The sequence below is a fragment of the Desmodus rotundus genome, chromosome 1, assembly GCF_022682495.2.
Source record: "Desmodus rotundus isolate HL8 chromosome 1, HLdesRot8A.1, whole genome shotgun sequence".
NCBI classification, from domain to species: Eukaryota; Metazoa; Chordata; class Mammalia; order Chiroptera; family Phyllostomidae; genus Desmodus; species Desmodus rotundus.
In genome coordinates, this window is record NC_071387.1 from 68,011,990 (window position 1) to 68,031,697 (window position 19,708).

Here is a 19,708-nt window from a genome sequence, read left to right on the forward strand (position 1 = left end):
TATTTCTGATGCCATCCCTCTGGAATTCTTTGGGATCTTGCCCCATTAGTCTTCCCATTCTATTAATAGCTTCCAGTTACCCTTTCCTGTGAACCTCCCCCTCTGCTTACAAATATATTAAAAACACTGACTTCCTATCCTTTTCTTATCATGTTCCAACGTCTCCTCCCTTTTCATGCAAACTTATTGAAAGAGGATCTACTATGTCTTTTCCTCACCCCCACACTGTCCCTCCCGCTCTTCAGTCTGGCCCGAGTTTCCACTCTGGGGAGAGTAAGCAATGTGACTATTTTGTTTCTATGTTTACTGTTCTGGAGTTGAGGGCTCTGCAGGGAAGGGTTTAGAAGCTATTTGGTTTTAAAATTAATGTTCAATTTATTAAGGTCACAAAATCAAAAACAAGTCTTCCTTAAGTATTTAACTTATAAATTTGGCTTTTCTATTTCTAAATTGGGTATGATGAGAAATATCATCAGTTTTTCATTGATTATTAGATTAATATTTTTACACCGAACAGAATAACTTTCCTCAGTCCTCCTTTGTAATTATCATCAAATATTTTAAGCATTTTTCAAAATTGTAACACACTTTCTTTCATTTTCAAGTATTTCAAATTCCTGACAAGACAAATTTCTACCTATAAGCAAAATATTTCCAAGAACTCAAATATTTTTGAAAGAGAATTATTTGTATACTTACAGAATTATCTACCTTATTCAGAAATATAGCAAATAACTTTTTCCACAGCTTATTATTTGTCAGGCCGGAAGGGAATGCAAGGACTTCAATAATAGCAGCTGCTTTTATACCCAGATACTCCCCAACTCTATGTATCCATCCCATCAGAAAAATTATTACTTTGGCACAGTGAATGCCTTCAAGAACCATTGACCTATCTCGTAACTTATCACCAGCCAATTACAAAGGTCCATCTAGCATTCTTTAAGTTCCTTCAAAGCTATATAGATCATTGATAATCCTACCTGAGATTATTTCTTAGGGAATCTCATTATCTGGTCATTGTTGTCAAAAGTAGTATGGTCACCACTAATCCGGCAAGGCACTCACCCAGGGTGTGCCAACACAAAGGGGAATCAACTATCACGCTAGAAAACCAAATATTTATGTAAATCACTCTGTAAATGTTTTATAAAAACATTTACTGTGGAGTCTTGCCATTTGAACTGTAAATGACCATATCTAAGTAATCAAGTGATTAGTTTATTGCTTATATCTGGGATCTTGAACCTACAAAACCTCCTTCCCCTTGAAGCCAGGGACACTGATTCAGGAATACATTTGGCACCCCTTTCCTCTGATCACGACTCCCCTCCTCAAGTCCTGCTTGTCCAACTCCCATATCTCCGCTCTTAAATTTACTACTCAATTGTGACACTGAGTGTGTGTGTGTCTGTCTGTTTTGGAGGTGACCAGCTAATGTGAAATGATGAAGACAGGAGTCTGGATTCTGAATCTAGGTGTTTGGGATGTTGCCTTGGGTGGGAGGGGTTACAGATGGTCCTGGCACTGTAGAGTCAGGATGGGAGAGATAGGCAGTCTCATTTGCTTAAAAGCCTCCCTTCAAATTGCAGATGAGTAAGCCACAGTGTGCTCCCTCCTGGTGATGGATTCACTATACCGCGAGAACTGGTAGGCCAACCAGGCAGATTTCACAGATGAGACAGCTAATAGTTGGCAGAGCGGAGAGTGCTGCTCTTCCTTGTAGGGGTGTTAAAGTTAACGGAGGTGATTAAAGGGCAGGGCACAGGATCTAAAACCATAAAAGCCTCAATAAATAGTCTCCATTTTCATGATCATGAACCCGTTCGTTATAGTTGGGGGAGGAACAAACAAACAAACGCACCAAGGAAGAACCAGAAAGGTCTGCAAAGGGGCGGACCGCGGGAACCTGGAATTGAGGAGGAGGGGAGCGGGCAGCCAATCCAGCTGTTCCGGGGAGGAAGAGGAGGAGCCAGAGCTGCTCCCGGAGCTGCACTGCTCAGTCCTGCAGAGCGCGCTCGGTCTAGGTGCGTTACTTCCCTGAGCGTGCACGCCCCGCGTGCCCACTCCGCAGCCTCTTCCCGGTGCAGAAATGGCCTCAGGTGCCACCCCTACAGCTGTGAAGGTGAGATTAGCTGCCCCAGCGGCTAAGGTCCGCCCTGCGGGTGCTCCTTTGCTCCCGCCCCGGGAACCGCGCCCCGGGGCACGGCGCCCCCGCCGCGTTGGGGAAGGTGTAGGGCAGGGCACCCTGGGCGGGTTTGGCCAGGGGCGGGGAGTGGGGCGTGAGGGAATGCATGCAAACTGGCCCCCTCCACCTTTGGTCTCAGCCGAATCCTCACCGCGCAGGACGTGGGCAAGCCGTTTGGAGAAAGGCCGTGGGCCAGAGTTCCGCCCGCGCTCCAACCCTTCCCTAGCACTGCTCCTTTCCCGCGAGATGGGTCCCGCAGTGGTAGCCGTGTGCTTGCAGCCGGTGAGACTTTCTCGGTGTGCTCTGCTGGACTCGAGCTTCGGATGTGGTAACGCTCTGTCTGCGGCCCACGTGGCGGGACTGCACGCTTGCTCTTTTGCAAGCTTCCGGCTTTTCTTTTTCTTGCAAACGGAGGACTTCCCCAGAAGTTTTCCCCTGCACTAGTGCTTCAGGCATCCGGAGACTTTTGCAACACCAAAATGGAGTGGAAGGCGGTGCCCAGATTGTAGGCCTCTGGCTTTAAACGGCTTTGTTTGCAATCTTGAAAGTTAGAGATAAGTTACTTGTGCTCTCGGACTTCAGAGCTCTCGGTACTAGAGATCTTGTTGAGGTAGGATCTTTAGCCAGAGGAGAGCACGAGTTGTGAGGGGTGCCTCGAGTTTCCCTGGGACCTTTAAACATTTCTTTCCTGGTTGGTGTCTCCAGAGAGAGTGTGGAGTTACAGTGCATAAGGAAAGATTGATAACACTTAAGATCTCTTCTCGGCTCTTTATGATTTGCTAAAAAGTCAGTTAACTTGAGAAATTCCTGAGATAGGGAGTGAGGCCCGCCGCCTTATCCTAGTGTGTCTTGGTTCCTCCGGAGAGAAGGCAAATCTCTGCGGTCCGCGTGTGATCAGGCAGAGTGATTATTAATCCCGTGCAGCTTTTAATGAGACAGTTATGAAAGGGAGTGGGGTGCGGAGTGTTGCAGTCATACTTAAGATATGAAACTCCCTTTGCAATTTTGAAAAGAATCTTGCGTTCAGAAACGTTTGTAGAACGCTTCTCCCTTTCCAGTTATGGAGAACAAAGCAGAATTTGTATGAAACTCATTTGTGAAGCGAGTTCCTTAGGTACCCATCCATAAAGTGGGGGCTTTACTGAAGGGTTTGCTGGGGCGTTTAAAGTTGTATAGTCTGTCTAGCGCATGGTTGAAACTTATTCAAAGGTAGTGCTTTTAAGTGGGGGAGCTGAGATTAATTTTAAATATCTTTTCTCTAACAGTTAAATTATGATGATAGGTATCGTGGTCACCACTTTCAGTGGGCAATCCAGAAACTCTTACCTTTAATATTATACTTAGAGTGACATTAAAAACAGAGAGGGATGGTATTTAAAATAGTCTCATTTTAATCTGGTTCAGCATTCTCCCTGCCACACAGTTTTCCTGTGAAATCAGTGCGGTGTGTCCGAGTGGAGAGTGGGCACTGCACGGGCACTGTGATTGGAGCCTAATGTTAGTATTGAATGCTATGTATTTTTGGTCTTGGCAAGCTTCTGAAATTCAAATTAAGAAGTATAAATAGGGTTAGGCCTGCCTGCCGCTTTCTGTCTTTGAGGTTAGAAAGGCAATAATGCCTTTGCTGCTGAGAATCCATGATGCTAACCCCAACTTTCCCAGACTGCTGAGGCAACATCCTGTATAGAAAACAGGAGGTGCTAATGTCCAGAGAAAAATAGGCTAATAAAAACCACATCCTGTCCCCAGACCATGGAATGTAGAGCTGGAATGTTCCTGAAGACCAGATAGCCACACAAACCCCTTTTTGTGGATTTGAAACCGAGGCCCAGAAAGGTCAACTAGGGTGTCCAGCATGGTGCTGTCAGACCTAGATAGTGACTGAATGGGGCCTAGTGCCTGACATTCCACGGGGTAGGTGTTGTGAGGCATTTCTAACCTGGCATGTGATCTCTGTGCCGTTTTATTGTGAGTAAAGCCTTAAGGAAGAGGGAGTGTAGAGTGATTGCATAAAGCCGGCTGCCTCCCTGTGCCCACTGGACACTCGCCCGCCGGACTGATAACAGCCACGGTCTGGGAGAACCTCCAGCATCAGCCATGGGCAGGTGGTATGCTTGGCCATGCAGAGGGCTGAATAGGTCATTGGGTTCAGACAGGGCATTCTGGGGGCCTCCTTCAATGGGCTATGTGTGGCTCTCCCAGGCAGCTTCCCAGCTTTTACTCTGGGGGGTTAAAAATAAGTCTTGTTTATCATGGTTGCTATGACAGAGGGGGGGTACAGTCCCATTATAGATGGGTAGTGGGCTGTTAACAAAATGGTACTAAGGGGGATGGGTAAGTCATGGAGTCTAGACTGTGGAGAATGGGCCCCTTATGTTCACCTCCTGGCTGTCTGAGTATAGCTGGCAAAGACCTTTAGACCGAAAGTTCTTGAGTGACCCTCAGAAACTGGGGGACAACCTTCATGCCCCACGCCAGTTGGGTATGACCAGCGTGCCTTTATTTTTTCCTAGGGATATGATGGCATTTTGGTTAGGACAATTCCTCCTTTTGTAGGACTATCCTGAGTACATCCTTGGCTCCATAGCCAACCCCCTCCCTGCCCCCCCCCACACACACATAATATGCCAGTAGCACTCCTTCAAATCATTGTGACAACCAGGAATGTCCCCATGGGTTTCCAGACACCCCCAGGAGGGCTGGTTGGTTCACACTGGTTGAGGGATCCTGGGCTAAGTCCCTGAGGCAGAGGCTGCCTGGTGAGGAGATGTAGGAGCAACCAGGTTTGTGTCCTGACTAGCAGAGACAAACAAAATAAAGGACTTTTGTTGCTTTGAGGAGGTTTATTTTGATCTTGTTTTTTCCTGAAGGTAGAATGGTATGCAGGGATAGTGACAAATACTAATGCATTGATGCATTTGATTTTAATAATTCTAGATACTGTTTTTTTAAGATTTATTTATTTATTTTTAGAGAGGGGGCTGGGGGGGGAGAGAAGGAAAGAAGTATCAGTGTGTGGTTGCCTCTCTTGCCCCCCCTACTGGGGACCTGGCCCACAACCCAGGTATGTACCCTGACTGGGAATTGAACCAGCGACCCTTTGGTTCTCAGGCCAGCACTCAGTGCACTGGGCCACACCAGCCAGGGCATGTTTCTCATAATTCCAGATTTCTTACCCTTCCTTATATAGGCATACCTCAGAGATATTGCAGGTTTGGTTCCAGACCACCGTAATAGAGTGTGTTAAAATCTTTTGGCTGGTGAAGGCTCTTGACTTCAATTTGTTTTTTAAAAAAATTCAAAACAAAAACCACACAAAACCTGTGAAGCACAAGGCGTAACACAAATCTTTGTGTGCAGTGGACCCTAGATCCTTAACTGATTATAAACGTGGTGTTCTAGTCTGTACTTCCCAAAGCAATATTTCTCTAAACGCAACATGCCTCTGCACCTGTAACCTAATGCTGGAAAATGGGGGACCCACGTCTCAAAGCCCATCTCCACATCTCAGTGGAGGCAGACGTTTTTATAAGGAGAGAGAGGGGAACAGAAAGAAAGAGATCAAGGGAAGAGGTCGCAAAGTTCTGTACGTGCTGACAAGCACAGTCCATTCCAATAAGGTAAATGATGGTCCAGTGTGCGTCATCCTGGCTCCATAGTTGAAGGTCAGAAAATCTCCTGGAGCTGAGATGCCTGAAGGTTGGAGTCTTTATCTTCTGAAATTAGTTCCTGGGATTCTTATTCAAACATGCTGTTCATTTACAAGCTACATATTAGAGTTAGTACTTACAGAAACAATGTTAAAAGAATGGTGGAATAAGTTACAATTTTCCACAGTTACTAATCCCCACTGGCAATTTATCTTCCGTTCCTATGAAAGTCAGAAGGTTTTAGCCAAAACATTGAACAAAACTAGAAAAAATTAGGATCCAGTTTTGTTTATGGGTGAAAAATAAAATTTTACAGGCCATTCACTGAACTAGAGTCTAATTTACATAGTTGTTGAGAATAGATTTTATTGAAACATAATTTTACTCCTAAAATCACTCTCATTTTATCAAACAGCCAAATCAAGACCAATTCATTTACTGTATAAAGCCCAGCTTCAGTTTGGCCTGGTTATTTGCATAAACAACAGGAATAGTAATCAGTCATCTAGGCTTTCTAAATCTACTTTGCTGGAATGTTACAAGGAATTTCTAGATTGAGCTTTAATTAGCTTCTCAGGGCAAAGGAGCCAACTCACATAGTTATCTAGCTTTGCCTGCAATACCTATAGATTTGGGTGAATTCCCTAAGTTCTAGAGGTCCTCGAAATGTCTTGAGACTCTTCTTTGCCATCTCCCAGGAAAACAACCTTCGCTCCTTGCCTGGAAAGACTGCCGTGAACCATATGAATAAGCAAGGTACCAGCCATTTCTCCAAGGGGCTTTTATCAGCTTCAAAGTCAACCTTCATTTCTTAAAGCTTTTTGCTGATATCTACACTCTAGGTATGTCTCTCTCAGACATGACATTCCAGTCAAAGTTTTGGTTAATAAACCCACAGTTCTTATTGAATTCATGCAAACAAATCTATTGCCGTGAAAATAATAATGCTCATTAAGAGTTTCCAAATTCTGGGGGGATCAGGTTGGGAGAAAAATATAAATGCTTCAATATTGCTACAATTTACCAAATTGCTCTAAGGAAACAAACAAATTTTCTCCTTTTTTAAAAAAGCAGTATTTTGAACAAAGTCATACGAACAGTAATTATCCTTAGCTCATTCATTCCCATGACCAATTCTTGTTTATCCCAATTATCCACCAGCATCTTTACAAATAGTCATTCCTCAAAGCCCCATAAATCCCCCATTTATTTCAGAGGTATGGTCTGTAAATTTATTCTCAGAAATTCATATTTTGGAATAAGTCAGAGCCCTTTCCATGGATCTTTCTGAAGATGTAATACATTTGCAAATGCATCATAGTAAAACAGTGACTGTCTATAAATAACAAAAAAATACTTAAAATAACATGGTTACAGATCGACTCCAATGCAATTGACAAAGGAATTTTCTGTAACAACATTTTAAGATGAACACTCAAAATTACAAATGAAAGTATGTCAACTGAGAAATTAATTAATTTGTTCCCCCGCTGTCAATCTGCCTGGGGTTTCTGTTGTGAAATAACAGTTGGTTTTGGAAAATCAAAGGGAGCTTTTCGCCTTTTCATTTGTCGATAAAATTACCCCTTTGTTTTACCATCTGCATTTCCTTTTCTTCCTTATTTTTTCCTGTTTGCATTTCCCTTTTTGAGTTCCTGTATGTCCCTTTCTTTATCCTTTCTTTTCACATCCTTCTTTTTCCTTCTTCCCTCTGAATAATCCTTCATCTTCAGACCCTCTTTGACTTACAGAGACCCTCCGCAATGTTCCTAGTCCCTTTTAGTTTTACTTTTTAACTCATCCAGCAATAACAGTTTAATTTTAGTTCTATTTCCTTCAAAATATATTACCATGATTTATACCTCTTATTGTCAAAACCATATATTCTTACCCAAAGTAATTATAATTTTCAATTTTTAGTAACAACTAAAAGTAGTTAACATTTTTAAGATTGACAAATTTATGAATACATTTTATAACTTTTAGAAACAATTTTTCCCATTGACAAATATATTTCCATTTTTAAGAGGCATGATGGAGATAACATGAACTTTTGTGTAAACCCAGACAAAAAACAAGTATATTTTACATTAATAACTTTAAAAGGCATTAATATAATATAAACCATCTATTTGGATTCTTGGTGATTTCTGCATTTCTAAAGTGTGCTCAAAAGCGAGCTGTTTTATTATCAAGTGCCTTTGGCAACTTTAAGCAGGCTGGAGAAGAGGCAGGGGAGATACCAGCCTTGGGCTTGTTCTTGGGACCGTAGCTCTTGGGCCTCCGGAAGGAGGATTCAGAATGTTTAAAAGACTCATTTTTCTAATTTTTTTTCTTAGTTTTACTGTCTGAGAGAGGAATGAGATCTTTTTCCCCCTTTAAACCATGAATTTTAATCCTTTCTGAGTAAAATCCTCATGGTATAAGAACATGAAAGTTTGTACATTAGAGATCGTATCCCATTTACCAGACCTTTGGCAAAACAATTTGAGATCAAGACTGAACCATTCCTTTCAAAATAGAAACAAGAACAGTATTTAAAGCAAAGACAAAGTTTAGATAGATGAGTATGCTCAAACTAAATGCTCTAAAAGAAAGGACTGGGACTAGCCTTAGACTCTTGTCTCACACTGACCAGTACTGCGAATGACTCTGACGAGATCCAAAAGCTGGAAGCAGAGGATTCCCAGTATGTACAAAACAGCAAAGATCAAACCAAGTTCCTAAAAGATAAGAAAGCAAGCAAAAAAATTGTAACCAAAGTTTCATTTCAGACAGGTGGAACAGATGAGAGCTCTCAAACAGAAAGAGACCTGTTTCTGCAGAGGAACAGAGAAACAAAACTAGTGGACAGCTAAAAAGCAGTATGCAACAAGAAAAATAAATACTACCCCAACCAAAACCAAAAGAGTGCTCCAACCAAATCCCACATTGGGAACTGGGATTTTTTTCATGTCACTGAATCGTGCCTCCTGCTGAGCAGCCCATTTTGATTCCTACCAAATCCCAAATGGTCACAAGGAACCCAAGTGGTAGGGAAGATGCTCCTGGTTGTGCACACCAGGGAGTTACCCAGTCTGGGCTCATCAGCCCACCAACAACCTGTTTCCTTTCACCAGCAAAGCATTTAAAGGTGGCTGATGGCTTGAGAGGGAGAGCAGGAAGAGTCCCCCAAATAAAGAATTCTTGGCAGCTCCTGGGAAATTCCTGCAATCCCTGGCACAGGGTCAGCCTACCACAAGCTGCTGGTACTCTAGTCCGGGCCCTCTGGGCCTTACCGGAGTCCATGTTGCCCCACCTGGGTTGCCAAAAACTAATCGAAATGCAGGTCCAGCCAGCTGTTGCTACAAAAGCCAATAGTTGAGAGGTAGGTGCTGATGTAAGGGAAAGTGGTTTATTCAGATGCCAGCCATCTGGAAGATGAGGGACTCATATCTCAAAGCCCATTTCCTGGGAAGATGGGAGACTCACATCTCAGCCCATCTCCCTATCTCAGGAGGCAGAGGCTTTTATAAGGAAGGAGAGGGGAACAGAACAAAGAGATCACGGGAAGAGGTTGCAGAGTCCTCTATGTGCAGGCGCACAGCAGAGTCCATTCCAGTAAGGCAAGTGATGGTCCGGTGTGCATCCTGGTTCAGTCATTCTGGCTTTACATCGTCCTGGTGGAAGGTCAGCAAATTTCCTAAAGCTGAGATGCCTGAAGGTTGGGGAATGTATATTTTGAAGTTAGTTCCTAGGATTCTCATACCAATATGCTGTTTATTTACAAGTTACATATGAGAGTCAGCACTTACAGAAACAATGTCAAAAGACTGGTAAGGAGATTTACAATTTTCCACTGTTACGCACCCACCTGAGTATATATTAGAAATGCAAATTCTTGGGCCCCACGTCAGTCCTGAATTAGAAGCTCTAGGGGGTCCCTGGGGACCCAGCAATCTGGGCTTAGAGGAACCTCAGTCTATTTAGATGCTCACTCAGTTGTGACAACCACTGACCCAGGGAACTTAGAAAAGGCTGGACATCTGCACTTTATTGAGCTCCTCAGGTAATTTTTAGTGTACTAGTTTCCTGTGACTGCTGTAAGGATTACCACAGACTGGATGGCTTAAAACAAGGCACGTGTATTCTCTTACAGTTCTGGAGGTCAGAAGTCCACGACGAATTCTATGGAGCTGAAATCAAGGTGTCATTAGGGCAAGGCAGGTCTCTTGGAGCATCTAAGGAAGAATCTGTTTCCTTGCCTTTTCCAAGGTCATGGACATTTCTTGTCTCTTGACCTGTATCACATCCCCTTTTCTCTCTGTCATCACATCACCTTATTCCATATTCGATCATCTTACAAGGACCCTTGTGATTGCATTTAGGGCCTGCCGAGATAATCCAGGATAATCTTCCCATCCCAAAGTCTTTAATCACATAAAGTAATAATCACAGATTCTGGGAATTAGGATACAGATAGGGTCTCTGTCAGGGACTATTATTCAGCCTGTGGCACTCAGCCCTTATTTTAGAATTTCACTATCTATCCCTGGCTGGTGTGGCTCAGTGGATTGAGTGCTGGCCTGCGAACCAAAGGGTTGCCTGTTGAATTCCCAGTTGGGTCACACGCCTTGGTTGCGGGCTGGGTCCCCAGTGGGAAATATGTGAGAGGCAACCACACATTGATATTTCTCTCCCTCTCTTTCTCCCTCCCTTCTCTTCTAAAAATAAAAATCTTTAAAAAAAAATTTTTTTTCGCTATCTAGCCCTGGCCGGTGTAACTCGGTTGGGGCATCATCTTGTAACTGAGGGGTTGCAGATTCCTTTCCTGGTCAAAGCCCATACCTAAGTTGCAGGTTCAGTCCCCAGTTTGGATGCTTACAGTCCCTAATATGGGCACATGCCGTCCCCGGTCCAGGTGCGTATGGGAAGCAATCAATCAATGCTTCACTCGCATCAATATTTCTCTCACTTCCTCTGTCTTTAAAAAAGTAATGAAATAATGGCCTTGGGTGAGGATTTTTTTAAAAAATGAGAATTTCATAAGAGCTAGGTCCTAGAGCAGGTGCTCAGTTCTGACTGCACATTAGATCCACCTGAGGAGTTTTAAGTAAACAAAGTCTACCTTAGCCAACTCATCAGAATCTCTGGAGTCTGTGGCTTGGACTTTGGTATTAAAAGCTCCCTGGTGAGTCTAGTATCCAGCAGCTGACCCAGGAGGGACACTGGGAAGGATCCTGCTCTCCTCAAGCAAAGGCACACTTTAGACTCTAAAGTCTGCAAGGGCCTCAAACTCCTTTTCACCGTTGGCTACATCAGCCTCTCAGTTGCCTTCAAAGGGCCAAATGTAACTTTAGGACTGTATAAATGTAACTATTCCTTAACTAGGGACAAGGAGCTCGGCGCTGCTGCTGGGTAGAAACAAGGTGCCAGGCCGGATAAAACAAGGTGGAGGGCTGGGTTTGGCCTGCTGGCCTTGTGTTTGCCACCTGTGCTTTAGAGAACACAGTAAGCTCTCAGGGAAATCCTCAAAAAATTATTGACTGTTTCAGGAGTTGAACCGTATTTCCAAGAAGATGTCTACCCATTAGAATAATATCTTGACTTTGCAGTTGGTTAAATAAAAACCATGGATGTTCTAAATCCTCGGTTATTTCTGACCAAAATATAGTGTTAGTTACTTGTTTATTAGGACTACCATACAAAGTACCACAGATTGGGTGGCTTAAGCGACAGAAATTTATTTCATCATAATGCTGGAGGCTGGAAGTTCAAAATCAAGCTATCAGATTTCATCTGAGGCCTCTCCTCTTGGCTGGCAGACGACCTTTTCTTTCTGTGTCTTTATATGGTTTTCCTTCTGCATGCCTGCGCCCTAGTGTCTTCTAAGGTCACCAGTCTTACTGGATAACCACCGCCCACCCCGTCCCTCCCCCCAAAGACCTCATTTAACTCTATCTCTTCAAAGAACCTATTTCCGAAATTAGTCACATTCTGAGGTATTGCAGGTTAGGACTTCATGTAGATCTGGGGGACACAGTTGAACCCATAACCATCACCCACAGGGGTGGCTTACACAGGGGTTATCTTGTCAGAGATGGCGCCACCAGCTCTCTCTGTGGACATTATTGCAGGTTTTGAACAGGCCTCCCAGACAGACGTGTAGCCACTTTCTCCCCATACAACTGGACTTCCGGAATCTTTCAAGGCCCTGGAAGGCCTCAAAATCAGTTTGGCTCAGTAAGGAGGGCTTCTGTCTGCTGCACTTGCCACACTTGTCAGTGGCAGCCAGAGCTGAGGGACCGAAGAGCTCGGATCAGCAGTTGCTGCCAGCTCCAGCTCTGGCTCTTTTGCTTCATGAGCTTGAACACTCAGATGCAGCCCACCCGCTTGGCAGGAGCTACTCTTGACTGTTCAGGGTTCTGGTGTTTGGAGAGGGCCATCCTGGAGTTCCTTAGGTTGTGTGTCCAGGCGTCAGTGATGGTATGTGGGTCCTGAAACCAAGTGGGGGTGTATGGAATCTCCTGGGTCCGGGCACCAGGGGAAATAGAGGGTAGGGTTTAGTTTGAGCCCTTTCAGCATTGCTTGAAGTAACCATTCTGCCCAAGTAAGTCAACATTTAGGTAAGTAAAATGCTTTCATAGTGTTTCAAAAAGTCAGATTTTCTCTTAAGGGCACTGGCTTGATGGCTGTAAGTGGGAAAGTGTAGTGTGAATTACTAGCGCTTAAAATCTGGCACCTTGGTTGACCAGGAATCCCTATGCAGAACTTCATCTTGTGTAATGAAGAAGTCCTGGCAGGGCAGAGTTGGCCCAGAAGTTCCATCTCATTGCTGGAGCACATTTCCCAGGCAGCCAGGCAAAGGGTGCCTGGACCGAGGGCTGATGCTTCGGGCCCAGGAGACCTGGTAAGATTGTCATGGCTTCCTGAATATGTGTGAGGTCACTGATGGAGTCCCCAGCCCTCCAAGGTGGTTCACTTAGAGACCCAGCGTCACTGTTTCTAAGCTTGCTCTGTGACCTTGGTCCAGAACTTGACCTTTCTGAGCATCAGTTTTCTCATAAGATGGAGACAAAAATTTTCTAATAGGGTATGATGTTGTAAAGAATCCCAGGGGATATTGGAAAGTAGCACATCATGGTGGTCAGGCATGAAAGACCAGGGTTCCTATTCCTGCTTGGCTCCTTGTGATTTGCTCTTAGAGAAGGCTCTTAATTTTTATGCTTTCTCTTTTCATTTTTTAAAATGGGTGTAATACTATAAGGTCTGTCCTATAGGATAGTTGTGAAGGTCAAATGAGATAAGGCCGCTGAAGCACCTAGCATAGTGTCTGTGACATGTCATAGCTCAGTTATTTTTTTTTTTATATCTTCATCTGCGGGTATGTTTATTGATTTTTAGAGAGACTGAGGGAGAGGACATGGTGGGGGAAAGGGGGATAGACATCAGCGTGAGAAACATCAATCATTTTTCTCCTGCGCTTACCCTGTCCCCGCTCCTGACTTGGGATCAAACCTTGAACCTAGATACGTGCCCTGACCAGGAATTGAACCCACAACCTTTAGGGCAATGCTGTTAATCTTTTTCTAAATCAAAGCATTACCAATGCTGGTATTGAGTTGACTTGAATCTAGAAGTTGCAGAATTAGGCTCTATCAGCTTGGAAGTTTCGTCCTAGTGGTACTTTGCCATGGGGCCAGCAGGTGGCGACATTGCCACATCTTGGCACTGCCTCCTCAATATGCAGCTGCATGAAAATGGTTAGAAATTCAATTCCCTGGGGTGGCAGTACTCACTTGCTACACTTGTTCTGTATCCCTTATAAGGTTAGTGTTTCCATGAACCGCTAGAGCCAGTTGGGGGACTGGATGGACTCTCCTGTAGATAATTGCAGGGCCAGAGACCACATCCTGGCCTCTCTGGCTAGCAATAGCAGCTCTTGCTTTCATGCCCAGTACTACATGTTCTTGCGGAGGGCTGAATGACCAGCTACCTAATGCATGGTTGTCATGTAGCCAGTGTGGTGTGGACTGAAGCTTGGGGCTGCTGAGGATGGACTCAGGCCCTGCACTTCAGTAGGATCCCTATTAGCATTTCTTATCTGAGCATGGCTTCAAAACAGAGTCAGGTGTGTTGTGTGTATATGGGTCTGAGAGTCTAGAATGTGAGATGCGATGGCCCAGGGAACATCCAGAAACAGCCAAGTCAAAACGGTCATGAGTTTAAAAATAAAAAATGGAAGTTTTCATCAGCGGCAGAATCCCTGAAGATTAGACTGAGACTAATTTCAGAGTCAGCAGTTCGGTTCTATGAGGCATGTGCCGGACAGGTACTAGTCCCTTGTGGTCTGTGGTGCTGTAGAGGTACTTGAAATGAAGGATAAAATGGGGAAGCCAGCCAGAGGATGGGTTAGGATTGCATGAAACTGATTTTTTTAAAAAACTTTATTGAACTGGCGTGATTTAAATGTACTAACTTAAGTGAACATTTCCGTTGATTTGAAAACACTAAATGTGGCAAAGTGGTTAGTCTTTACCTTTGCTGTTAAAAATTGTAGCAAGGTAAAGACACGGGGTTGGCATAGAATTTAAAAAACTGGTTTAGCCACTTGAGGAAGTTGGAACATAGTTCTTTTTTTTTTTAATTTTTATTGTTATTCAATTACAGTTGTCTGCCTTTTCTCCCCATCCCTCCACCCCACCCCAGCTGAACCCACCTCCCTCCCCCACCCTCCCCCTTGATTTTGTCCATGTGTCCTTTATAGTAGTTCCTGTAATTCCCTCTCCTCACTGCCCCCTCCCCACTCCCCCCTGACCATTGTTAGATTGTTCTTAACTTCAATGTCTCTGGTTATATTTTGTTTCCTTTTATCTTCTGTTGATTATGTTCCAGTTAAAGGTGAGATCATATGGTATTTGGACAGAGTTCTAAATCATTTAACCGGCAGGTCTTCAGAGTCTCATCAGATCGCCCTTATTTTCTCTTTTGTTGACTTTTTTCCTTGAGGAAACTGAGGGCCAGAGAGGTAACCATTGTTCCTTGTATATTAATTTTATATTTTCACTTATATTAATATAAATCAGCTGACCTGATATGAAAAGTACTCAGATGTCCAGTTAATTGTTAACTCATGATTTTTTTTTTCCCCAAGGAGCTACTTTCTTGTATTAAGTGGAAATTTTTCTCATGCGATAATAGATTTAAAGCTTTTCACTGAAAAAAAAAAGTGTTCAGGTCAGTTTCCATTAGGTTTCTTAGTAAATTGTCATCTCTGTTGCCTGTTGCTGACAACTTTTAAAAATGTTTATTTATTGATTTTTAGAAAGAGAGGCATTGCTTTGCTGTTCCACTAATTTATTCATTCATTGGTTGCTTCTTGTGTGTGCCCTAACCGGGAATCAAACCTGCAACTGTGGCATATTGGGACGATGCCCTGAGCTACCCAGCCAGAGCTGTTGCTGATAACTTAAATGCCAAAATCTTCCAGGAACCTAAGCTCTACAGGGCACGGTCGCTGGGGAGTTAGGAGGATTGGGGTAGTGGATCTCCCAGGATGAAGAGGTGCCAGTCAGGCGGGGGGAGGTGAGTGTAGTGGCCCCTGCCCCAGAGCCACACAACAGCAGGGCCTGAGCTCTGCGAGGTGCTGGGACAGGGAGTCTAAAAGTGTGGGGCCTTTGTACTCCCCTAGGGAGGAACCTTCCTAACGATTTCATTTATTTAATTTTTAGTTAGCTGGCTAGTTAATATTTTAGTTATCTTTGTAATTGTTCTTGTTTGTGTTTCTTAGTCATCAAATTAGATTAAGTCTAGATAGTGGCACCTGGTTTCTTCCTTAACTCTGAGTAGTCCCTGAGCCAAGGACTGTTCAGTTGTTTTCTGGAACATGCAAAAGTTAGAACTACTTTGAATGACTTATTTATATTTACATTTGGATTTCATAAATATATGTGAGACTAACTTTTCATGCTATTCCAGACTCTTTTACCTGTGGTCCCTTACAGCTCTGATTTTAGTGGCATAGGAAAGAAAGAAAATCTGTCTTGTTTCTTCAAATATGTTTGTTTATTTTAGAGAAGGGGGGAGAGAGAAGGAGAGAAACAAACATTGATGTGAGAGGGAAATATCGATTGGTTGCCTCCCATACACTCCTGAGGATTGAACCACAGCCTAGGTGTGTGCCCTGAACATGAATCGAACCCGCAACCTTTTGGTGAAAGGGACCATGCTCCGACCAATTGAGCCACTCCGGCTAGGGCTCTTTTTTGTTTCTTTACCTAATGGGGCAGTGAGGAGAAATCATTACAGAGTGGCTGTACAGAATACCTTTTATCCCAGCAGTCTTTTGAACATTGTTTATTCTATAGCCCATTTGGTGGAGAATAGAAAACCGGTGAGAGAGTACTTTCTGCAACCACATTTGCCCAGTTTTAAGTTTGGCTTTCTGTTTAAACTAATTAAAGTACCGTTCAGTGCTAATTTTTCAAATTATCAGCAATAAATGTGGTAAAGTCCAAAAAGGTGACCCACTTTTTGGTTATTTCTGGAATACAGGTGGCCTTCAAATGTTTTGTTGAATGACTCTTTTTCAGTAATTTCAGATTTTTAAAAATAACTAGGGCTTAGCAGGAATGGAGAAGAGCGGCATATGAATAAATGAATTTGCTTAAAATAATGATTTTGTTTCTAGTGAGAAATCACCAGATATGATACCTTTTTTTTTTCTCCCTTAGATTGGAATAATTGGTGGAACAGGCCTGGATGATCCAGAAATCTTAGAAGGAAGAACTGAGAAATATGTGGATACTCCCTTTGGCAAGGTTAATACCCAGTTAATGGAGACAAACCAGCTTTTTCCTTTCTCCTTGCTGACTTTATTGTTCGTTTAAAAAATTTTTTTTAATTGTTTTTGTCTTATCTGCCCAGGACTGCCGCCCCAGGCGGGGGGGGGGGGGGGGGGGGGTGCGTTCTGCCAGCCAAACAGTGGCCCTGAGGGTGTCTTGCACTTTCCTATTCTGAACACGTGCAAATTACTTCTCACTTTTTATATTCCTAGAAGCCACCTACTCATTTTAGGCATAGCAGCTGTACCCTTCAGTTCTCTGCATCTAAAGCATTTAAATCAGGTGCTAATTTAGAGCAGATAGGTCACACATCACAGTAACTTAGGAGGTGGACTGTGGGCGGGAACATCCTAGAAGTAAGCCCTGGCCCAGGGTGGGGGGTATCTTAGGGATTTATAACAGGACTGCATAGCTGAACTGGAAATAAAACCCTCCTTCTCTGTTCGAAGGAGGCCGTTTCCTCTCCCAACCCCCGTGTCACCCAGCTCAGTGGGGGTGTCTGCCTCCAGATTTCAGTGTTACTTCCACACATCGCTGTTCTTTGATCCTACTGGGAAGATTCCTGCATCCACCAATTCCAACCAAATCCTCTTTTTAGCCACATTCTTAGAGTGACCTCATGTCCCCCAAGTCATGCTTCAAGCTCGGTTCACTTCTTAGCCTTCTTTTTTCTTCACCTCCCAGAATCTCAGAACCTTCCCCTCCGACACCTCAGGGTGGCCATGGCCGTCTCCTAGCTGGTTAGCAGAGCAAACAGCTCCAGTGCTGAGTCCTTAAATCCCCTGACGGCAGCCTCCCCTCCCCTCTGTGTCTCCCTCTCACACCTGACAGATACCTTAACACAGATGTATTTGACCAGTCTGCTGTCAGAGTCCCCCCGGATGCTTGCTGCAAATAGGTCTCCCTAAATGACATGGACCCGCGCACCTGAGGCGGCCTTGCCAGTCCTGTGAATCTCTGCTTGTTGAGGGCTCAGTAAATACGTATTTATTGAGTGATTATCCGTCACATCTAGACTCTTACTTCTTTAAAGTGTATCCTCAAACTCCAAGTTTCCATGAATGTTTTCAAGGTTGAACAATTAAATCGCAGCTTTTTAATTGTTTATATGTTTTCAAACCACTGAGTCATAACCATTATTCATTATGTGCAGCCTTCTGATGCCTTAATTTTGGGGAAGATAAAGAATGTTGATTGCGTCCTCCTTGCAAGGTAAGGTATTTTAAGCTTTTTGAGTGTTACTGCTAAAGGAGAATTTAATTTTAACTTAAAATCTGGGAAGAGTTTTGTGTGTTGGGGGAGCCAAAGCATTTTAGTCACTTTTATTTCCCACTTCCGGTTTGGGCGCTAAGTTAGTCTGCCTTAGGTCTCCGCCGCCCCCTCCTTAGGTTGGGGCGGCAGTTTGGACCATCCCGTGAGTGATCAGTTTGACTAAACTTGAAGCTCTGGTTTCCTTCACTTCTAGCTAGAAGAGGAAGTGTTTCTTCTGGTTTTGTTTTTTGGGTTTTTTTCTCTACTTAAGAAGATAAATAAAAACTGCTTCATTCATGACCCATTATGAATGTTACTACAGTTCTAAGTTTGTGGGGAGTGGGTTGGGTCGCTGAAGTGGGTTCTCTATGGTTTCCACACCCTTGTTTCCTTGGCAAGTCTAGTGTGGTTCTAGATTGTAGAGGGAGAAACTCATTTGTTACCACATTGTTAGGAACTACATGTATTAGTTTTCTGTTGCTGCATGAGAGATCACCGCGAAGTTAGCAACTTAAAACAGCACTCGTGATCTCATAGTTTCCAGGGGTCAGTGATGAGGGCATAGCTTAGCTGGGTCCTCTGTTTGGGGTCCCACAAGGTAGATTCAAGGGTTTGTTTTCCTCTGGGGCTCCAGATCCGCATTCAGGCTCACGTGGTGGCTGGTAGAGTTCAGTTCCTGGAGGTGGTAGGACTGAGGCCTTCGGCTCCCAGAGGCTGTGCACATTCTCCACCACATGACCCTGTCCACGCAGGCAGTTCTGACACCAGCCTTCTCCTTCAAGGCCAGCAGGAGGGTCTCTGCTGTCAGGGTGGAGCCTAACCATGTGCTTGACTTCCAGTGGCAGCTTTGCTGCTTCCTATTGGTTGGAAGTAAGTCTCATATCTACCTACTGGCAAGGTGTCAGCAGGATTGGTTTCTTCTGTGGGCGTGAGGGAAGGATCTGTTCTGGGTCTTAATGGCTTGTAATGACCATCTTCTTCCTGTATTTTCCCATGTTTTGCCTTCTTTGGATGTCTCTGTCCAGATTTTCTCTTTTTCTAAAAGTACCATTTATGTTAAATTAGGGCCCACCCTAATGACCTCATTTTAACTTTTTTTTTTTTAAGATTTTAATTTATTTTTAGAGAGGTGGAAAGGGAGGGAGAAAGAGAGGAAGAGAAACATCATTGTGTGGTTGCATCTTGTGTGACCCCCTACTGGGGACCTGGTCCACAGCCCAGGCATGTGCTCTGACTGGGAATAGAACTGGCGACCCTTGGGTTCGCAGGCCAGTGCTCAGTCCACTGAGTCACACCAGCCAGGCTAATTACCCTGTTAAAGACCCTGTCTCCAAATATGATCACATTCTGCTTGTGGTAGGAGTTAGGAATTCAACATGTGAAGGAGGGTCACAGTCAGCTTATAAATACAGGTCGTGTGTGAGGTGATAGTTCTCAGAGGAATCCTTCTAATGTCATCATAAACAACTGGGAACTCTCATATCCTAACATTTCAGTAACTTATTTGGGAAGTGGTGCAGAAGGAATGGAGAGATTCAGCTGGAACCTTGAATTTTTATTTCTACTTTGTCTAGAAAGTAGACATCTCTTGTTTTCTGTGTCCTGGCTTGTGTGAGAACAGATGCCTCAGATTGGGAGGTTTTGGTGCCCCACAAAATAGACACAATACATCTTCCTGGAGCGGGAATTCTATGTAAGTTATTACCTATCCTTGGTAGGAAAATAAATATATAGGATGTAAAGCTGGCCTGCACTTTAGAGTTGGCTGGTTATTATCCCGCCTCTTTTTTTTTTCC

At 43.8% G+C, this 19,708-nt stretch overlaps 1 protein-coding gene across 2 annotated transcripts in view; it reads left to right on the forward strand.

Annotated features, from left to right (window-relative positions):
* The first annotated feature begins 1,989 nt into the window (after positions 1–1,989).
* The window catches only part of MTAP (methylthioadenosine phosphorylase), a 52,358-nt gene continuing 34,639 nt past the window's right edge, over positions 1,990–19,708 (forward strand). Inside the window, exons 1-3 of one of the 2 annotated variants that reach the window (XM_024558365.4) lie at positions 1,990–2,125; positions 16,551–16,637; positions 17,815–17,873. In XM_024558365.4, coding sequence (XP_024414133.1) covers positions 2,093–2,125; positions 16,551–16,637; positions 17,815–17,873 — 179 coding nt within the window. In that variant the 5' untranslated portion in view covers positions 1,990–2,092. Of the gene's footprint in view, positions 2,126–2,335; positions 2,471–16,550; positions 16,638–17,814; positions 17,874–19,708 lie in introns of those variants that run through there. The other variant, XM_024558364.4, reaches the window with a different exon arrangement.